The following is a 22,488-nucleotide window of genomic DNA, read 5'->3' as shown; positions in this document are numbered from 1 at the left end:
GTGTCTTTAAATTCCCATTCATCTGATCTTTTCATAACACCCTCATTTGCCTTGTTGGTCAAATGTTGTCACTGTTGTGTCGAGAAAGGCTTGACATTGCTTGACTAACATGAATTTTCTTTTTGTCACTCTCCTGTTCCTGTATTCCGCTTTGAAAAAGTAGTAAAAGCCTATTTTTTTCCAATCCCCACAAGGCTGAGAAGTGGAAAAGATATGAGATGCAAGAAACGTGAATCATGCATCCTTCAGGTGATCAAAGGACACTATCAAGACAAACTGTGATTTTGATGAGTGGAGACTGACATTTCTTGCAGTTGTGGCGTGCGGTGCTTGTATCAGACTACAGAGTCGCTGATACTACCAGCTACTCCAAGTTATTTTTATCACTGGATACATATCTCAAACCTGAACCTCAGCAAGTTTCTCACCCGTTCTCTCCTTAACATGTTTTAACCTGACAGAACATATCTTAAGAGATATAATAACTGCTGCTCTGTGCATTTTGTTTTCCAAAGCACTGTCACCGCTGTGTGGGCATCAAGAGGCATATTCAGGTCAGTTATTTCAGGGAAGAGGCCTTTAGTACACCTGTGAACTGTCTTACCTTATTAGAAAATGAATTTCTTCACATTATGACTTTGATATTCATATTTGTCCTGATTTCACAGACACAGCCGCTGCAATCTGAAAGAAATGCAGTACACAGATCTGTAACAGCATCATCCATTGTTTGAAGTCATAAAAACTGCTTCTTTAAATAAGTAATTATGCAACAATATGAGATATAATACATCGGTTTTAAAGTCAGCAGGCCTGACTGGAAGGCTTAAACATCAGCTCCAGATTTGAAATATGCAAACTGATTCCAACAAGACTTATGTTGACATTAATAATTTACCAAATGTGACGATGGAGCAATATTCGGCAGCATACATCTGATTTTATCTACATGTTTCAAACGTCACATTTTAGCTGGTGGAGCTTCAGGGTGTGCGTGAGGAAAAAGCGACGAGACTCTCGTGGCATTATGTTAAAAGCTTGACATTTGGGTCTGTGTATGTTAATTGGACCTCTTATAAATGCATACTGTCTAGTTAGCCCAATCAGATGAAGCCACTCAGCGTTTCCAGACTGAACTCAGGGTCGCTCATTAGCAACAAAAAACCTGCCACAAGCTTTATTTTTTTTTTCGAGCTTGCAGAATGGAGAAACTGCTCTTATGGAAAACGTGTTGTGGCGTAATAAGGTGTCCATTATAGACTCAGACTGATTCTTCTCAATAGAGCAGGAACATTTTGACGTGTGTCTACTGCATGAGCGATTCCAACAGCATTTATGTGAACCTCCAATGCAAATTGCAGTTTTCCATGGCAGCACTGGCTGTACTCCAACAGTCAGCTGCTGCTGCTGCCGCTGCTGCTGCTGCTGCTGCTGTTGCCCGGCAACATACAGTATTTCATAGTTCAACTCTGCTCGGGTGCCGAGCAGAAGTCAGCTTTTCATCTCATTTCATCTCACCATACATCTATATGAGTGTGCTGGTATGTCTGCGTCTACACGTTTGTGTCTCTGAAATGCATCGTCGCAGATCATTTGTTGAGTATCTGGGTTGCTTTTTTTGTTTTTCTTTGTTATTATTGAGTTTGATTCTTTGTTGCTCTGAAAAAAAGCAAAGTGTAATGGTGCTATGTCCTTGTCAAAGCATCTGCATGTTGCTCCATTTCAGATCATTTTACTGCTAAAGAAGGTGCCGGCAGATTGAAACAAAAAAATAGGAGTTTTGTGTGTCAAAAAGTAAAGTCATTTACGGAAACTGTTCATTTTAGCACCATGTCACATGTTTAAATTAAGGATCCTACACCTGTGTGTTTAGGTAAATGCCCTCCTGTTTGAAGATACTTTTTCTTGAGTGTTATTATAGCTCATGATCTCATTCACTTCCTCTCAATTCAGCCAAATATTGCCCTGTGAAGGTGATTCATCACTGCATTTAACGTATTTTGCAAAGTTGCATCATGGTGCAGTCAGGCTGCCAGCATACTGTTTACGTTAATGTCAGGAATCAAAGACATAACATTGCAAATTCAAACTAAAGCTTGAGTGGTGACCATGCTGAGTGTGTGCTAGCTGGTAAAGTGTCAAAGCACACATCGCCATCACAGATACACACTGCACACTGTGACAAATTTTTAGTCCCATTGAATTCACTTGCTGGGGCTCGCCTCATTATCCCAGGAGCAGCGACTTTGAGATTTCTCCAGTCAAACATTCATTATTAAAGAGCATGTTGATCATGTTCAGTTTAAGCCTCAGCTTTGAGACTCTTCCTTTGTCATCTCTTCGTTTGGCACAGCTGAGTGGCCCTGTTTGCTATGCACTGCAAAAATCTGGCAAGCCTTCCCTTACTCCTAGATATACTACTGCTGACAGCTTGTGTTATGTGTACATATGTGCAGGGATAGAAAGAGTACTAGAATGTTTCACTCAAATAAAAGTACTGTTACTTTAAATGAACCTCATTTAGGTAAAAGTAAAAATACTTGTCTAAAAATGGTGTCAGATAAAAAGTAAAGAGTAGGTCATTATTAAAAGGGGTTATATATGATGATGTGATTTGTCATATGATAGAATTGTCACACTAAAGATGCCGATAAGGCTACAAATTAAAGTGCATTTTATCATATGGACAAGTTTATGGGTGTGAGCCCTGATATGCACAACTAGAATGGCACTCAGTAGAGTGCATACCTTCGCCAAGCCCCAACAGTCCCCTTTAATTCAGTCAAGCCTAATCCAATATCAAATAAAAAGTACCAGCCACTGAAAAATGTCAGATTGTTTTTTTTCTTTTTAGCAAAATCTGTGCATTTTTACCCTACAAAATAACGAAAATGTGGAAAAACTCTGTATCTTGCAATGTTAAAGTAAGTGAGAAAAATGTTCTTTATCAGCACCAAAAGTTAATGGGGTCTATTTTGGACTGAGACCCATCCTCCATCCAAGTTTTGTGGAAATCCGTTCAGTAGTTTTTGTGTAATCCTGCTGACAAACCAACCAACCAACAAACGGACATGCAGCTAAAAAACATAACCTTCATGGCAAAGGTAATAAATTCCTTTTCTATTATGGATATGTATGTATGTGTATATGTAGCTTGTGCATAAAACTGATTACCAATTAATACAAAGAATTCCTCACATGAATTAATTAGAAAAGATGACAAAATGTAGATAATTAAAAATGGCCAACAATCAATAAGAAGAGCTTTGGACACCTTGGCAGGTGCAACAATTTCAGGCGACATAAATTAAATAACCTGCTTCGTAAACATCAGTATAAAGCATCCAAAAGGCAATCAACACAGAGATATAAAGACAGTTCAAACCCGACAGCAGCTACAGCTAAGTTTACACCGTGTAGTCACACACACACACGTTGCTATGCTCTAGGAGGCAGCAGTTGTTGACATCCTCCTCTGTTGAGTGAATTAGTTTGTTGTTTTACTCACCCGTCTGAACATCATTCTGCAAATCTCAATCGTCTCATTTATTCTCAGTTGTAATATAATCAGTCCACTCTGCCTCTGTGCCCCACTGCACTCCTCCGATTTAAAAAGGTTTTGAGCTAAATGAGAGTCACCGCTATGGCAGGGATTGTCACAAACAGACATGAGGCTTCAAACACCTCAACGAAGGTAGAACTTCTTAAGCAAACGTTGAAGTAACCATGGGAGGATCCACCATGAGCATATTAGCATTTAGTAGGTAAACCCTGGCCTGGCTGATTACAAGGGTTGATAGTCCGAGCGGTATCAGTGTTTTTTTGGCCGATTGACAATAAAATAGATTAATTTAGAAAATGTGCTCCTTTGGCTCTCATGCAGCATTTTCTCTGTCTATAGTCACGGCCACATACAACACTATCTGATTGATTACATGTCACAAGTAGCAGCCTATCAGCACTGAATAATCTGCAGAGTAACTAGTAACTAATTGAATTAATGTAGTGGAGTGGGGGCATTGAGTAGCAGGAAATTAAAATACTCAAAGATTTTCAGTTTTACTAGAAAATATCAGTTATCAGTGTCCTTGATTACAAATAATCGATATCCTATCGGGGCCATTAGTTGATCCCTATCCATCATGCACCTGTTGATTATGCAACAACATGTGTGTTTGTTGTAATCCATGTATGTAATCCATTACCTGCACCCCTTCATATGCAAGTGTGTGCTTGTGTCAAGCCATTCCAGTGAATTCTTCAACTGGACCTCATGTGACTTCTTTCTTCTTTTCATCTGAATTATTCACAGCTCCGACACTTAGAAAGAGTTTTCTGTGTTAAGCCAGATGATCTGTAGATTAATGTTAATACACGGAGCCACGAAAGCTTTTGGTGACAGCACACACACACACACACAGATCAGCATCAGATCTAATGAATAACCTTTGCTGCCACGGAAGTAATGATCTGTGGTTGGATTTCACAGTTTCACAGCCAGTCTGTTGGGTAGGTGACTGGTGCATTTTAATGGCCATGGGCTTTAGCAAGCTAGAGAGAGTGCTGGATGAACAGAGTGCTTAGATGTTTGCTGAGTTTTATCCAGCGCTCAGAAATACTTAGCAAGTAACCACACATCTGTACTAGAAAAACTGTTATTAACTGACTTTGGACTTTTCGTGTGTCAGTCTGTTCCATCTGCCTGATGTACTGATCTTGCCTACTGCCGCTTACACATATTAAAGGTAGAGCCGACGATCATAGCAGGGATTTGAGAGCCTTTTATTTCAGTGTAGAGAATTTAGCCACGCAGTATTTAATTGTTTGCTTTACAAATATGCATTACTGACATATGGGAATATAACAATATGTATGCAACATATTTAAAACACACTGCAGAAACAATCTGCGTGTGAGTGATTTGCACCAGGGGGGGAAGAAAAACTCATTTGTGAACATAAATGTCTGTGAAGAATAATGGTGTTTGACATTCCTATGTCCTGTTTAATTCAAATCAGCAAATGGCTTCTCATACTTTATTGTCCCTCTGTATATCAAGCAATGCTATGTTTATAAAGATGGTTTTCATGCCAAAGATGTACACACACTCAACAAAGATGGACGGAGGCAGCAACAGCAGCAGCAACAGCAGCAGCAGCACAGTACTGCCTGCGGGCAAAGCATGGATGGGGTTTTCTCAAATAGGATTTCCACATGAATTCCTTCATGATATGTTGTCTTTGCCACTGTTCTCTCAAAACATTGCAAAAATAGTCGAGAATTAATTGTAGCCATAGTAACTGTGATGTCCACCCCCCCAACCACACACAACACTACGTTTAAATGTACCGTGTGCCTGTGCTCTGTCCTCAGCTGTCCCCTTCCCTCTGAGCCACCGACTCACATTGAAGGAAGTGTTTGACTGCGAAGGGAAACCCCGGGTGGACCTCCTGAAGGCCCACCTCACCAAGGAGGGCCGCGTAGAGGAAGCTGTGGCACTTCGAATCGTCAGTGAGGGAGCAGCTATCCTGCGCCAGGAGAAAACTATACTGGATATCGAGGCACCAGTCACAGGTAAACTCAACTTGTTAGAGACACCTGGCGCTTGACATTAAGATGTATTGTGTTACAAAGCCATCTGCTGAAGTTAGCATGCTAACCACGTAGCCTTAGCCCATCCTGGTCCTGTGCACTCCCCTGGTCCCCAAGTTCCCAGTCCGAACCGCTAGCTGCATGGCTAACTGAGCTAACGGCACTACAGTTAGCAGCAGTTAGCGGTTACCCTGGTGGTATGCTGAACCCTATTTGTTTTGAGTATGAATTTGACAGGCGGCCAATTCTTGCATGCTGCACCTTTAATGATGGCTGCATTACATTCAGTTGAGACAGTTTCAGGCCTGAAAAAGGCTTTAAGGAGCATGTAGAAGAGAGGATGACAGTGTGGAAAGAAGCATACGACTAAAGAGGGGATGAGAGGATGAAGACTGGTAATGCTGCTGTTTGTACCTGTAGTACAGAAATAAACAAGGCACCTTACTGGAGCACAAGCAGAGATGAAAGACAGATAATAGGAATCTACATGAATGTATTCTTACTGCAGGAAACTGTCACTTTCAGGTTGAATCATCATTATCTTGTCAAGTGAAATAGGCCAAGGATATTTCAGAAACACCAGATCTTTCATTAAAAGGCCTCTCATCCAAGACTAAATCACCGGTCTGTTGTTGGTGGGGCTTTTCAAGTAATGTACTTTAGACTACCGCTCTGCTTTGACTCTGAAGAGAGCATCATTGGGTCTTTCTTTCAAATACATGCTGGCTCAAAGTAATCCTGCTCAACACATGTAACTGAGTGAAAGCATCAGTGTAAACAGCAGTAGCATGTGGCTCAGGGTTTAAAAGCTATGGTTGTTCAGTTGAAAAAAAGGCGTAACATCTTTGAGTAAAGCAGCAGCATGAACACACTATACATCAATATAAAAGGCATCAAACAAAGAAAACAAAGAAAAATATGAAGTGCTAAAAGCATCTGCACCTGTCAGCAGATTGTTTCTCCTTCTGATCCACTACAGTGTGTCCTAGTTACGTAAACATGTCTGAACCGGACACAAAATGTGTTCATATAACAGGTGAGAGTAGGTAAGTAATCAAGTAACGTATTGAAAACACTATTGTGGAGCTGTTGATATCAAAACTCAGGTATCATATTGGCAATAGTATCAAAAAATTCAAATGGGATGCCCTGGCAGTTTTTGGGGTGTGTCGACCATGGTTCAATTTAAGACATAGACTCTCTCCTGTGTTTCTGGTCTCTATGTCTGTCATAACTGTGGTTATTAACAAAAAAATTCGAATGATACCTCATCCTTAGTGCTGAATAGTGCTGGGTTATCTGGCCAAGAAATAATATCTCAATCTAATTAATTGCAATCGCGATCCAAGATCTAAACTGAGCTTGTTTTTCTCAATTTTGAAATGCCTGTAGACTATCGGCAGACTTGAAATGAAGAAATGAAATGAAATGAAGTTCTCCATTTGCACCATTAATTCACAATATAGTTTGCCAACGGCCCATCAGCAGGCCGTTCGCCTCATTCGCATGACAATACAAAGAGGTTAGGCACTGTACACAACTTCTCAGTTTAAATGAGAACGCATGCCATATGTCCTTAGAAAACTCAGATTCTTGTGATTCGATTATACAAACCATTTGGATAAGATAAGATTTAGACAAGATAAAACCACATCAGGCACGTTCAAACAAACAAACAGAACGTAGAAAGTTTTGGCACCTCACAAATGAAGCATCTGGGTGTTTCAGTAGTGAATCAAAATCCAACAAAAACAGTCTTCTCTTATTCCAGTGGTCCAGTAGATCAATTTTAGGAAAAGGCTTTTCATCCAAAACACAATATTCCATGCATCTGTGTTGGCAGATGCATTTATCTGTCAAAAAACTCATTTCACTGCAAAACCCATTATGGTTCTTTGGTTCAAGTTCCTCATCTAACTCGTCACTGTCTATAACTTGCTCTGCTTTATTTACAACACGTCACCCAAGGAAAAGCCATGTGAAGTAATTTGTCCAATCAGCATAGCCATCGACTTGGTAACATCACTCTGTTGGTTTGTTCATGTAGCGTGGATCTGCCAGTTAATGAGGTCATGTGAACCTAGATCTAGTACCTAGATCTCTACGTTTCACCTGAAAACGACACTGAAAAGTAGATTACCCACCCTTAGTTCATGGTATCCATCAACAAAGTAGGTCAAGTACAGTATATAGGGCAGACAAATTGAGTCCTTCATCCCATTGATGGATATTTTTTTTTCATCCAGGTTAACCTAAAACTGTGGGGCATTAAAAATAAATTAGACTGTATTAATTGTCTTCCTTGTAACCAAGTACGGTGTTTAACCGACACAAAGGTGACAAATGGATGAAATTGCACATGACTTGAGGAGAAGGCTCTTCATCTTGACTGGCTTTAGGAAAATGGAGGCTTTATGTATTAAGCATGAAATATGGATGATGAACTGAGTATTGTGTGCGGGCATTTGCAAGTGTGGAGGTCTGTTTTCTGTCTTTGTGAGCTCGAGTTGTGTTTGAACGTCTCTACAGCTGTGTGTGTGTGTGTAGTCATATATTATGTTATGTTATTAGTTATGCACTCGTGAATCTTTACTTGCATGGATGTGTTCTACGGGTGTTTGTGTGTGTGTGCGCGCGTAGGTATGTGTGCATGTGTGCGTTTGATTGCTTTAGTCACACAAGCAGTCTCCCACTCACATTGCTCTAAGCTTTGAGTGGGTGAAGGCCACTGTGGAGCTGATAGGGGAGACAGAAAAGAGAGAGGAGATGGAGGATGAGTAGGAGAGAAGGAGACAGAGGAAGATGATAATGAAAAATTGAAGGCAGTGAGGAAATGAGATGTAGGTTTGCACTCCAGCGCCATAGTGTTCGCTGCGAAAAAAGTGTGCGGCTCCCTGGGGGCTTGAGCTTTCTCTACCCCTTCGAGATGAGAGCTTCTCGTTTTTCTGCGAAGGACAGAGGCCTCTCAGCCATAGAAATACCTCAACACAACGATGACCTGAGGACAAGAGAATTTGAAACCATTATGTTCTCAAATTCAAGCGTTTAAACTATGTAAATACAGGCAGTATAGCTGTAATTGCAGATTAAATATATATTCTTGCTGCAGGAATATGCATCTGCAGGAGTATTGTTTTCATAACTCACTGCCTCCTCTGCCGCTTTACTGACTGATAAAAGTGCGTAATCAATGTGAGACGATAGCTAATGCGTTCCAAGATTGCGTTTCATCCAATGTCATTGGTCAATACTACAAGAAAAAAATAGAATTGCTTCTGATACTGAAATCTTGTCCATTTCCTACATCTTTTGCATTCATATACAGATATGTGTCAGTTAAGATTATTCTTTATGTAATAGTTGACAGATTGTGGGACCCAGAGTGATAATGAAGAGATGTGGACATGAATATAGCTCGATGGTTCTTACTAGCATACATGCTCTGTTTCGTTGTGTTTGCACCATATTGTTATTTAAGGTGGTGCTTATGGTTACATAACATCTATATTTCATTCATTATACTTCATTATTAATGTGACTCCTCTGATATCTTAATAGCAGCAACAGCAATCAACACACCGCAAACTTTATAAAATATGAATTATTGAGACAGTTGAAATACAGATATGAACACAAACTGTAGCATCTCCATGCAGATGCACTGCCCACCTGTCCGTCTATTTATAAAGCTAACCTGTTAGCAGAAAGAAAAGATGCACACCTCTGATACGTCTACTACAGTGCTGCCACGAGATCCTGTTCTCTGCTGTCTCTTTTGCCTTCTGTCTTCAAAAATTGTTCTAAAAAACAAAACGATGCAGACAAAGATATTCTATTACGTTCTTTGATTCCATAACGTTTGCTGTACTTTGGTTGTTTTCCAGTGTGTGGTGACATCCATGGGCAATTCTTTGATCTTATGAAGCTGTTTGAAGTGGGAGGATCACCAGCCACAACACGGTACCTGTTCCTCGGGGACTACGTTGACCGTGGCTACTTCAGTATTGAGGTAAAAGCATCAGAATGTCTTTTAAGTAATTCATGGGGGAAACAAACCACAGATGGCTGATTTATACTGAATTGTGAAGGTTTTATCGCACTGAATAACACTTTATTCGTGTCTTTGTTCCCACAGTGTGTTTTATACCTCTGGTCGCTGAAAATCCTCTATCCAAAGACACTATTTTTACTTCGTGGAAATCATGAATGTAGACATTTGACAGAATATTTCACCTTCAAACAAGAATGTGAGTAGCTCTCTGTGTTTATCATCGTTTTAATTTTTGTTCTCTTTGTCTTGCTAATGTCATGTGTAGCCTGTAGCACTTTATGTACTTTATGTAGATTACAATTAAAGCACCTGTCTGTAAAGACTGTTCATTCTGTACGACAGCCCAAACAAAGGGGATGATTTTCTGTGAACAGTTAAAAATGTATAGCTGAAAGCAAAACACAGGTACTATGCCTGTTCATGTGCACACATAATAATTTAATAAAATGATTTCATATTAATATTTGATTACTTTTAAGCATAATTATTCATATATAATCATTTTTATTATGGTACATAATGTGTCTCAAAAGAACATTCAGAAGCTACTGTCTACTTACGAAAGTACTACTTTTGTAATGTTGTGTTGTTTAACTTATATGAACAATAATTATCATAATAATAATTACAATAAAGGTGCAATATGTAAGAATTTCAATTTAACACTTCAAAATTTTAATGATCCACAATATATGAGGAAATTACAGAGTCGACATTATGCCAAAGACATCTAGCAGTGTATTGTGTTGCAGAGATATCTATTGAAGTAAGCATGCTAATCAGCTAGCCCCTAGCCATTTTGGACATTAAGAGGTGATAGTCTCATAATATATGGCACCTTCCATACATAAGATACAGCTCAAAGGGTTTTACAGTATAGCATTAAAAAATACAAAAAAGAACAAAATATCCAATAAAAGGCAGAGAAGTAAAAGTAGTAATAAAGAAATGTAAACATACTACATGAACTAAAAGCTTGCCTCAATAAGTAGGTTGTCAGTTGGTACAAATCAACGTGTCATATTCATTTTAGATGTAAACGTACTTGTTCAGTCACACTAACACTTCTTTATTTCATTGATTGCATGTCTGTCTTCTGTCAGGTAAAATCAAGTACTCAGAGCAGGTGTATGACTCATGTATGGATGCATTTGACTGCCTTCCCCTGGCTGCACTCATGAACCAACAGTTTCTATGTGTCCACGGTGGACTCTCACCTGAAATACACACCTTAGACGACATTAAAAAGGTAATAACGTGCTGTCTCAGCTATTCCAGGTCTGACTGTTCATTGGTTGTTTGTGTTTGGGGCCCTTTTCTAGACTTACATTTCTGCTTTTTTATGTTAAGTTGGATCGGTTCAAGGAGCCACCAGCTTTCGGACCCATGTGCGACCTGCTGTGGGCTGATCCTCTGGAGGATTTTGGCAACGAAAAAACCCAGGAATATTTCAGCCACAACACGGTGCGAGGCTGCTCCTACTTCTACAGGTGAGCTGTTTCCTCTTCTTCCCTGCAGCAACTCCAGTCCTTTGGGTTATTACAATTTGAACACTGTTGTTGCCCATACTGAGATACGTGAAAATGTAACCGCTTTGAAATCCAGATTTACTAAATGATACAGTGCTGTGTTGCTTTAAATGCACCAGTAGTCTGAAACTTTGTGTTTTTGCCATCTTGCACATGATATACTTCCTTTAGCTTGACCCATCCCATACGCTAATGTAATATATGTACATATAAGAAATACCCATATACTGTATGAAATATATGTACAAACCATATCTGAAACCTCGTAGAAATTGGAACAATTTCATGTATTGACATATGTGTCCAACCCATACAAATGAATATGTTTATGTATTTAAATGACATATATGTCACAAATGTAATTATTTATGCATATGTATACATGTTTAATATACAAACCATACATATATGCATAGAATATTATTTACATATATATGAAAAATTCATCTTATATATTCTTTTAATATGTAAATATACATATTTTGCTATGGGTGTTTCTTATACTGTATGTTATAAACTATCTTTACATTTATGAATAACATATGTATGTACATATATATATATATATATATATATATATATATATATATATATATATATATATATATATATATATATATTTCTGTATGGGATGTGGCTCATTGAAGGTCTGTAATTAGGGGCACTATGTAGTTTTTGGAGAAGAAATTTTAACTCAGAATTTGAATATTTACAATATTAATGAGGTAGTAACACAAATTCAGAAATATTCATCTTTTCCATAAGTGAATAAACAAGCTGTTCTCAGAGGAAAATAAGGTCCCCAGAACACTGTTTGAAGCTAGAAAGGTGGCAGGGTCCGCCACATATAAACAATGTAAAACAGTATGAAATTGTGTTGTCCTTTAAGGTCAGTTTGTTTTTTCAGTTTATTCTGTCATGAAAACGAAGAAAGTTTGTTTATCTAGTTTGTTTAGGCATAAATAAATCAATAAAGATAAATCCTGGCTCATATATGGAAAAGCAAAAAAAGTAAACCCATGTTGGTTGATGTTGAACTTGTCACGCCTCTTCTCTTCTGGAAGAAAGGTAATGACATGCATCAGAGGACAACAACCCGAGTATCAGTGTTGATGAGATCTAATTTAATCTTTCAAGAGAGTTGCAGGAGAACAGGGTGAAATCTGAGTGTTACACAGAAGACTCGCACTGAATTGTTTTAATGTCAAAAATGGTTGTCGAGATTATACATTTTTAATAGATAGCAAACATTTATAGCTACCTGAGAAAAACCAAAACGAACAAACCAAACATGAGACGCACATTTAACATACCATAACGGGAATAAGGAACCTGAATGATTCAATGAATGAATAGTTAAACATAGGCTTAAAGCCTATAGAGTGGCTTTAGAGCCTTGTGGTGAACACATCTGATAAAAGGTTGTCTTTTTGACTTACAGAACAGATTGTTACAGACTGAGGATTAGCCGGGTGAACCTGGAGTCAAATAGAAATAGAGGCAGAGAGAGAGAGAGAGAGAGAGAGAGAGGAACAAAATCTAAAACATAATAGCGAGGCAAATTGGGAACGGGTTTGTTATGCAACTCTTCAACCTCCATGACAGAGCATGTAAAAGAAGGAGGAGTGAGCACTGTCCTAATATTGCTGTGAGATGGAAGAGAGCTGTGGAAGTAGTAGGTGGTGGTGGTGGTGGTGGTGATGGTGTTGAGGAGAAGAGATTAGGCGGCAGTTGTGGTGAGAGTTTTCTTAATGAAGGTTCAGAACAGTACGTTAAGAAATGACATCCTGGACGGTGTGTGCAGTATAGCTGCAGTTCAGATTCACATAATAACCCAACTGTAATTCTCATTTTGATTGTTGTAGTTGCGGGTACAGAGTAAGGTAAGGAGACGTTTAAACAGAGCATTTCAGACAGAGGGGGAATACAGTGCTGCTGGACAGTATGAAAAAATGAATGTGTTTTTTTATTAAAGCATGTAAACCCTTTCTAGTAGTAACCCCAAATAAAATTATGAACCTGAAATTGAGCATAATATGTCTCCTTTAATTCTGAAACAAATGTCTGAAATCTCAAAGTTGATTTTATTATCACCATGAGATGAACTGACACAACTGATTGCTTAGTTAGAACAAGCAAAACCACACCTTGATAAAGCTGCCACTACGGAGAATTTCGTATAGAGCGGAAAAAAAAGCAGGTGATGGGTCTTAACTTCCCCTCTCACCACTAAATGGTCACTGAACAGAAACCATCTATTCAGAGTGAGAGAGGAGCTTAGCAAGGATTATTCTGTGGATGTGTGGAGGATGCTGCTATAATAGTCATCTATCTCCCCATGGCTTTGTTCTGCCTTCACTCTCAAACTTACCTCTCCATCATTATGACTCTTGCCAACTACACGGTATGTATGCAGCTCAGAGAACCACATTCTCCTGGGGATTTTTGTGAAATGCAAGAAAATCTATCTGAAATGGGCGTAGTTATATGCAGGTTGAGAAAAAAGAAGATGCATTAAAATCAAATCAAATATATTGCATTTATTTGACTTTAAGCTGCATTCTGACAATGACTGATTGTTGAGAGACTTGAACTGTACATGCAAACCCACACTGATATATTGCAGCCTTATTAAAATCCCTTATTAGAATCAATATGTAGCATTTTCACCAGCCACACCACTAGCCATACCATTGTGCCCTCCTCAGAGTTGAGGAGGATGTTTGAAATGGCCAGGCATGGCTTCTGTTGGTTCTCCTGTCATATTAAACCATAGTTTCATGGTAACAAAAGCCAATTAGATGCATTGGAGAATGTTGATTCCTTTATGACACATTATGGCATTTTCCTTCTTCTTTTAAAGACACAAGATGAAAAATCTTCCTAACAAATCCTTCACTGTTTTAAAGAGGTTTTGCCTTCACACTGATCAGCCACAGCTTTAAAACCACAGCCAGGTGAAGTGAATAACATTGATCATGTGCTGTTGCCATTAGAGAGTGTAACTGGTCTGTAGTGGTGTTTGGGTGGGTGGTGCATGTCAATTTGCACCCATATGAATGGTAGGACCCAAGGTTTTCCAGCTGAATATTGCAACAGAATATTGTAACAAGATAACTGACATTATCTACTTTACCGGTCAGTAGAGTCCGACCAACACTCATACAGATACAGATATTTGGGAGTAACACAATTAGATAAGATGGTATTCTTATAGACACAGAATATACTGTATACATACATACACATACATTTTTGCAAGGTTCCTCTTAAATATCGTTTAATAAGTAATAAATAAGTTTAATTCTATTTGGATTTTAGCCTTCACAGCAATGTATTATTACAATATCGAAACACCAACTAACCAAGTCTCAATGCTTGTGTACTAATTAGAGAAATGATAGGGGAATACGGTTTAATATTGGGGGGACATGAATGTGATGACCACCAGGCTGACAGATGGATTTTCTTAAGGGAAAGAAAAAAAACCCCTCTTAGTTTCACACTCACGACACAGCACTTCCATCTCTCTCTGTCTCCTTCACTCATACTCACTTGTCAGATTTCTCGCTCTTTCTCTCTCTCTCTCTCACTCACAGGCTCACCGACACATAATTGTGTGTTTTCACAAAGGGGAGAGAAGGAATGTGAGCCGCAGGAGAGCGATGTGTGTGTATACTGTGCTCCCTCGCACTAATCAATAGATACCATTAGAGCGGACACAAAATAAATGAGTACATGGTGTACGTTGGGGTCTAATTGTTATTACATGTCATTTATGTCAGTACTGTGCTTTGCAGCTGTGACAAACGTTATCCCTATTTAGTGTGATGCAAATATTGCCCTTATTTCAAAGGTGGAAATTCATTGTGTATAACAGTTTTAGAACATTTCTTGAGACCAGCTTTTGTTAAGGTGCACTGTAAGCCATAGTGGAAGGAGTTTCAGCATCATGTTGGTGTGTAACGCAGCTCCTCCTGTCATTCATATAGCGGCCACCAAGGGAATGTTAGCCATGTGACCTAGATGTATGAGGATGGCACAGTTTCGCCCAGGTGCTCAGGGCACAGCAGTCTCCTTGTTTTTCTTCCGGCACAAACCTTTGAGCTCTTAAATATTTTAAACACTTGTGAAAGTTTGATGGGACCGTGGATGGAAGAAAGAGCCGGAAGAAAGGATTGTTGCTGGGGAGGATGTACTGTATGTTTCTGTAAGATAAAAGTGACCGGTGTTGAAGCGTTTAGTCAATTAGCAGTTGATGGTCAGAGAAGCAATTAAACAATTTTGATAAGTTCATAGAGTTCAAGATCATATATAAAGACAAAACACCTTCAATTTGATACTTTTCTCCAGTTTATGTATAGTAAATATTTTAGAATGTTGATCAGACAAAAGTCAGGAGAGGGAAACATGGCTGATGTGTGTGGCCCCAAAACAATCTGGGGGGCAAGGGGCCCCTGATGGCCACTAATATGGGCACTGGGGCTATATTAAAGGCCCCCTCAGTAGGGTCCCTTCAAGGAGAGAGGGAAAAAAGCAGCAAAAAAACAATGGATGATTTTAAATGACATTTCAGGAAACCTTCCTATGGGGGCCCACCATGTCATTCCCAGTGAACTACCATTGCATCGCTGAAGTTATTTAATTATTGACCTTGGTTTTTATTGTTATTTATATTTGAAAAATTTGAAATTAAAAAAAAGTTCGGATTTCATAATTCTTTTAGTTGGTGTAAGATTATTAATGGTGATGAATGCTGGTTAGGGGGCTCCTGGAAACGTTCGCCCGACAAATCGCCACTGGAAACACACAGTTTGAAGACGTTAACCTTGAGCTTTTGGAAATAGTGATGGACATTTACATCATTGTCTGTCTTTTTATTAGCCGAAAGCACTGTGAATGAGTCAGATTTTTAATTGGCAAATGTATTGATAACAAAAATAAGCATTAGTTGCAGCCCAAGAAGTGACATTAAATTCTGATTATATCAAAGACAGCCGACAGTGGTAATAATTGGTTATCTGTGTTTACATTGTCTGCTGGGCTTCATGCAATGTGCGAATAGGTTACTCAGAGTATCTCTGTTTTTCACTGTGTTAGTCTTCGAAATGGGATTACACAGTGTGTGTACAGTTAATATGGATCATTGCAAACAGTAATTAGCAGTTCGAGACTATAAGAACTGTTTTCTGTCTCTAAATGACAGCACGGAAACTTCCAAAAGAGCAAACTCTCACAGTGATAAAATGTACTGAACAGTTGATGCATGCAGTGAACTCAGGGACGTGTCAGATTTACATTTGACATATTTGGGCAGATTCTTTCAACCAGCGACTCTTTTGAGTGTTGGCTTCATTAGTGCTTGATTCAGAGCTATTTTGAAAGGAAACACAATCTTTGGTCAACAACTATCAAAGTAATTACAGATGAAATAACACAGAGAGATAGTTAAGATTAAATACCAATCAAGCAAACTTTTGATAACATCATCAACATCGTTAATAAACAACACATGTCACGTACATGTCTGGAACACAGCACTAGGAAGAAACAAAGGAATCACAAAGGACTTTTCCAAACTCATGACCCGTAGGCAAGTGAGCTGCTGCTGAATTCAGGGCATTAATAATTGCAATTTAAAAGAGCTAATCAAACTATAATGTCTTTTTTTTAACCCAGGAGACCCAATTTAAGGGCATGATACAGCTTCTGAATGACATAACACAACCTTCTAGGTATTACATAACAACTGTGGTGAGAGCTATTAAATGGTAGGCTGCCTTCACACAGCAGCTAGAAGTGTCCCATTTCTGATTTTTTTTTTTGTCCTTCATGTGTGACACAGGTCCAATGTTTTCACTGTTTCTTTGGAAACCGATTCTGGCAATAAATCTGCTCCATATGTGATCTATAGCTATGCAACTGTAGTCTAAACTGTCTCATAGGATGGTTTTAACATTTTTCTCCACACTACAGTTCATTGTCCACCTGGTCTGTAAAATAGTGGAGGATGACTTCAGCATGCAGCTAGTGGAGAGATAACAATATCACAAGTGTAATTAGTTTTTGGGAAAGGGTTCGTTTATAAGCAGCACTAGAGAGGATGTACTGCAATTAAATCGGTCTTTGATACAGGTAGGTAATATTGGTGGGTTACATAACAGACTGTCTAATGTTGCAACCACAGCAGGGTTTTTTTTTTTGAATGAGGCTCATTTAAAGTGATATTGTTATTGGCCCTCTGGAAATATATCTCAAAGTTGAGTACATAGTTGCGCAGTGTAAAGTTTGTGTTTAGTGAGTCTTGACAAAAACAACGGATTCAGACAGTAACACAAGAATTCATCAATTCATCCACAGTTGGATAAATACATGAATGAATGAATGAATCTGTTGCCCTATATGAATAACTCTCAAAAATCAAAATAATAACTATAACAATAAAAGCCTTGAAACAGAGAAGATTATTAGGATCAAAATCACAGCGACATAAAACAATTGCAGCAAGTTGAAGGTGAAATATGCTGCAAAACAATTCAGCCCATAATATTCAATACTGACATAATCATATTTCACCACTTCACACATAAACAACACACTTATTATAGCAAATATTTATATGCTCTAATGTTCAAAAAACATGTCAGTTTTCTCATACTGTCCACTGCTGCAGCACCTCTATTAAGCCTCTGTCTGAATGCTCCGTTTTAGTGCCTGTCTCTTTAAGGACCCCCCCCCCTCCTGAAAAGACTAGTCTGTTTCAATTGCCGTTGACTGTATAGTTGTGACATCACAACGTTACGGAAGTCCTGATGGCTCGTTTAAAGGCTCAGCTTCTGAATGTGTTAATTTCACTAAGGATTGAGTGTTTTGATACTTTCACTGTAGCCTATTTTTGTAACACCTGGAAATGTGGAAATGCCGTAATCATAAAGGACATGGAAAACTCACTTTCTACAACAGGGGGCCTTTAAATGGTTGGAGCATAATTTAACAACCAACAGACATCGAGACATTGTCCAGCAGCAGCAATTAGCCGGTTAAGTGAATGCGTGATCACCAGCATCTTAGTGCGCAGTAAACCCTTTGATAAAAACTCTGAACAGCACAGACAAAAATCTTCACTTCTGGCTCCAAGTACATCTTTGTTGCTGACAGAATGACCGATGAACAGAGCTGTGAAATTTGGGCGGCAGCAGCGGGAAAGGCAAACTAAACGAATCATTCGTTCACAAAGTTGTCCTGAGGCAACATAATCAGATGGTTTAAGCAAGTTTGCAGCAAATGATTTTCAGCAATAACAGAGCAAAGGAATGGGAGGGGCACTAACAGCCTAAATAGACCGCTTTATTGTGAAGGGTGCATCAGATATACATACTGTAGGTAGCAGCTACTTAATGCCATGTGTGAGTGTTGCAGCGTCCTCAGTTGCCTCCCTGAGCCAGCTCACAGGCTTCACTCCCTTTCAGGCATTTTCCTGTCAGGTTAGAGCTGGGGGGCAGGAAGCTCGACTGCCACTGACGCCGTTAGTGTGTTTTTTAGTGCAACAGGTAGCTGCTGGATTGGTTTTTCACACCCTTGCATCATCCTCAGCAAGGCTTTCATAAATGCATTTAAATCTTTGTTCATTCTCTGGTTTAGTGAAACTGTATGTGAAATTAGTAACCTGCAGCTTAAATATAGCTGTGTTGTGTGACAGAAAAACTTATTTTTTAAATTCTGTTGATTTTTATTGCTCAATTGAATTGACTGGTACTCTGTCATACTCTGCCGCTGCTCTTTAATTTTACAGAACATGAAAATAGTTTTCCGTGATGTCTCTAAACCCAATTTGTATTCACTCTTCTCTAGTTACCCAGCTGTGTGTGAGTTCCTACAGAGCAATAACCTATTATCAATCATCCGGGCGCATGAAGCACAAGATGCAGGGTATGTTACCCCTACAGCACACATAAAAAGACACACACTCACACACACACACACACACAAACAATAATGGATACATTTACATATACTAACAACAAGCTTTGCCCTTTTTCTGTTTTTACCGCCACCTGACTGCCATGAAGCTACCGGATGTACCGTAAAAGTCAGACCACTGGATTCCCATCCCTCATAACCATCTTCTCAGCACCAAATTACCTGGACGTTTACAACAACAAAGGTCTGAAAATCTTTTCGTTCATTTTAAACTTGTTTTTTTTTTCAGTTAGCTTTTCTGCTTGCATCTGTTTCATATTTTTTTAATTACAGAAATGGGCCTAAGCGATGTTAAGCTATGTAAAAAAACATATATTCCTGTTGAAAAAATGCAATATATCATATAATTTCTACGCCGATGTAAAGTGGCCTTCTCCCGACTCATCTATTAAAATGGTTTCGGCGGCGAAAGACTGGGGTGTATGAGTTAATGTAACTGCATTTAGCTTGTGAGCAGGCATAAGAATGCATCAGGGAGCCCCCGTTTGTTTGTGTTCTCAGATCTGTGTCTTGGTTGCTATGGGCTATGGGAGATGGGGAGCGTGGGAGGGACTGTCGGCATCGCTGACTATCTCCATGTGGCTTTATCCCTCTTGATGTAACAGTGTCAGCAGTCCTTGGCCTCAGCTAGGCCATCTAGTGGTTGAATGTCTAATTTTCTGCGTTGTCTCTGTTCTCACACATACTGCATGTACTGAGGGGGCTGTGTGTGGAAAAAGAAAACTGGGTAACATCACAGAAGATGAATACATTTGAGGAGAGCATTTAGGAAACATTGTTGTGCTTATGGCTATGCAATGAAAAAATGCTGCACAGTGCACACGATAAGACAAAATGTTATGTAAGTGTAATTTTACCTTTAAGCAAAAGTCATCAAAATACATTAGATTCTATTAAACATTTCCTACAGAAGCATTAAATAATTTTGGAGCCAGCTATAGACCAAAAATGTTGGTGATCAAGTGTGTGAAGTGAATGTATGAAGTTAAATGGCACTAAGTACTAAAAATTTGATTGATAAGAGACACATGCTCCAAATCAAATAAGCATCACTCCTGAGTTTGAGTTGTGGTCAAGGTTTGTTAAGTTTGTTGTCATTTAATTATTCTCGCCACAACTGCTCCAGTCATCAGTTTGTTTGCAGGTATCTCCGCATAATGTGCCATGAAAGGACTGAAGCTTTGCAACCCTGTCTCTGCATAGAGCACATAACACAATATGATCCTACTTAATAACTATTTTTTCTTTGTATGTAAAAAAAAATGCATGTTATCTAAATGTAAAGCCTTCTATAAGTGTCACCAGGCTATAAGATTCTGCAAGATTTCAGATGAAAATGTTCCTCTGCTGTCTCTCCTCTACTTCACCAACAGCTGCTGTACTCAAATATGAAAATAATGTCATGAACATCCGACAGTTCAACTGCTCACCGCATCCCTACTGGCTGCCCAACTTCATGGATGTCTTCACCTGGTCTCTGCCATTTGTCGGAGAGAAAGGTATTAAGTCCTCTGACATCTGTCAGGTGTTTTTAATTGAACTTAACATGACGGACCCGACAAAAACAGTTTGACAATATTTCTGTCTACAGTAACACATATCAGCAGTTGCATCATTTAGTGTAACGCCTGCATCACAGTGTTGCCTTGCCTTATCATAGATCACCTCATAGTAATAGACGAAAGGCTTAACTAGTTCCAAAAATTTACACATGAACTTGCAAAAGCTATTGTTTCACCTATACTTTCTAGTCTGTTATTCACTCACATTTTAGTTTTTGTTTGATTTACCAACTCTGAGAAAAATATCTTCTTACACCAACCCTTGGCATTAACTGAATTCAGCTGAAAGCTGCAACAAACTATATGGTTCAGTGTTGATTCACAGTGGGATCGGCAGCACAATACCGCATCCAAAACTGTTACCTCCTGTTACCAATGACTTTACATCTTTTCCCACACTTTGTTTCTTCCCCAGTCACAGAAATGCTGGTGAATGTGCTGAGCATCTGCTCTGATGATGAGCTCATGAATGAAGAAGATGAGATCTTTGATGGTAAGAAGTTTTGTGAATAATGATTAAATAATTCATTATTTGTTCCATGAGTGCATTTTTGGTTCAATTCAGACTCTATACACTAAACTAGGTCCTTGATGGAATGAGATCTGCATATGTTGACTGTTTACATCCAAGCTACTCACACTGAGGATTTTAGGATTCTTTTGCTTGTGCCACGTTTGTTTGAAGTTTGGCTTCTTTCCCAGGAAAAATCAAAACAAAATATGAAGTAAATTGTCACTTGATCTTGATATGTTAACCACGTAAAGCATCCAAGTACCCCAATCAAGAGTTCCATATAATCAGATAATTGATTGCATCATAGAACCCTACAGACCGTTTGTCATGCATTACATTGGCTTATAATGAAAGTATTGATGGTATCAAAGAAGTCTATAATGACATTATGTATATTCATTTCTTTTCAGCCAATGCAGCTGCAGCACGCAAGGAGGTGATCAAAAACAAGATTCGTGCTATTGGGAAAATGGCCAAAATGTTCTCAGTTCTCAGGTACACTTTGTGTGTGTGTGTGCATGTGTTCAAATCTTTAAGCAGTGTTTCTGTGTGCACGTGTGTAAAGTGAGTCCTTGTCAGTGTACACACTCTTGTCAAACTGAGAGCATAAAGTTTTTTTCCCCAGTTTGATCAGGGTTCAGTGAAGTTTTCTGACCTGTTTGCCTGTCTTTGTGTTTTCTGCAGAGAGGAGAGTGAAAATGTGTTGACGCTTAAGGGCCTGACGCCCACTGGCATGCTGCCGAGCGGGGTTCTCTCTGGAGGCAGACAGACACTGCAGAGTGGTGAGTACAAGGCGCAGCATACGCCTTTTCTCTACCCTCTACTCCATCTTGTTTGTTTCATTTCTTCATCACCATCTCAGTCCCACCATCGGTCTAACCTTTCTCTTTCTCTTTCTCTTTCTCTCTCTCTGTTTTTGAGCCTCTCGGCGATGCTCTGATCACATTTAAACTACGCAAGAAAAACGTAACGTTACAGACCCCACCAAAACAGTTTTTCAATATTTCTGTCTACAGTTACACATAACAGCAGTCACATAATAAAGTGTAGCGCTTGCATCACAATGTTTACAAGGACTTGTTGCTACTGCTTTATCATAGATCCCATCATAGCACCAGACAATGCTTTAACCATTTCTATAAGTTAGTGTTGTCACGATACTGGAATTTCTAACTTTGATACAATATCTTGAAAAATATTTGATACCATATTCGATGCCATTGAGGATATCACATTTTTGATTTTTATTAAAAGATAAAT

At 38.9% G+C, this 22,488-nt stretch overlaps 1 protein-coding gene across 1 annotated transcript in view; it reads left to right on the top strand.

Annotated features, from left to right (window-relative positions):
• Positions 1 to 22,488, top strand: part of ppp3ca (protein phosphatase 3, catalytic subunit, alpha isozyme) — a 28,689-nt gene that overhangs the window by 2,559 nt on the left and 3,642 nt on the right. The window contains exons 2-12 of the mRNA XM_073479713.1: positions 5,374 to 5,574; positions 9,477 to 9,601; positions 9,728 to 9,839; positions 10,747 to 10,892; positions 10,994 to 11,133; positions 19,024 to 19,101; positions 19,242 to 19,336; positions 20,526 to 20,651; positions 21,130 to 21,207; positions 21,639 to 21,723; positions 21,913 to 22,010. Coding sequence (XP_073335814.1) covers positions 5,374 to 5,574; positions 9,477 to 9,601; positions 9,728 to 9,839; positions 10,747 to 10,892; positions 10,994 to 11,133; positions 19,024 to 19,101; positions 19,242 to 19,336; positions 20,526 to 20,651; positions 21,130 to 21,207; positions 21,639 to 21,723; positions 21,913 to 22,010 — 1,284 coding nt within the window. The remainder of the gene's footprint in view (positions 1 to 5,373; positions 5,575 to 9,476; positions 9,602 to 9,727; positions 9,840 to 10,746; positions 10,893 to 10,993; positions 11,134 to 19,023; positions 19,102 to 19,241; positions 19,337 to 20,525; positions 20,652 to 21,129; positions 21,208 to 21,638; positions 21,724 to 21,912; positions 22,011 to 22,488) is intronic.

The sequence above is a fragment of the Pagrus major genome, chromosome 13, assembly GCF_040436345.1.
Source record: "Pagrus major chromosome 13, Pma_NU_1.0".
NCBI lineage: Eukaryota > Metazoa > Chordata > Actinopteri > Spariformes > Sparidae > Pagrus > Pagrus major.
Note: the sequence above shows the minus strand (reverse complement) of the source record. Positions and strands in the feature narration are given on the sequence as shown.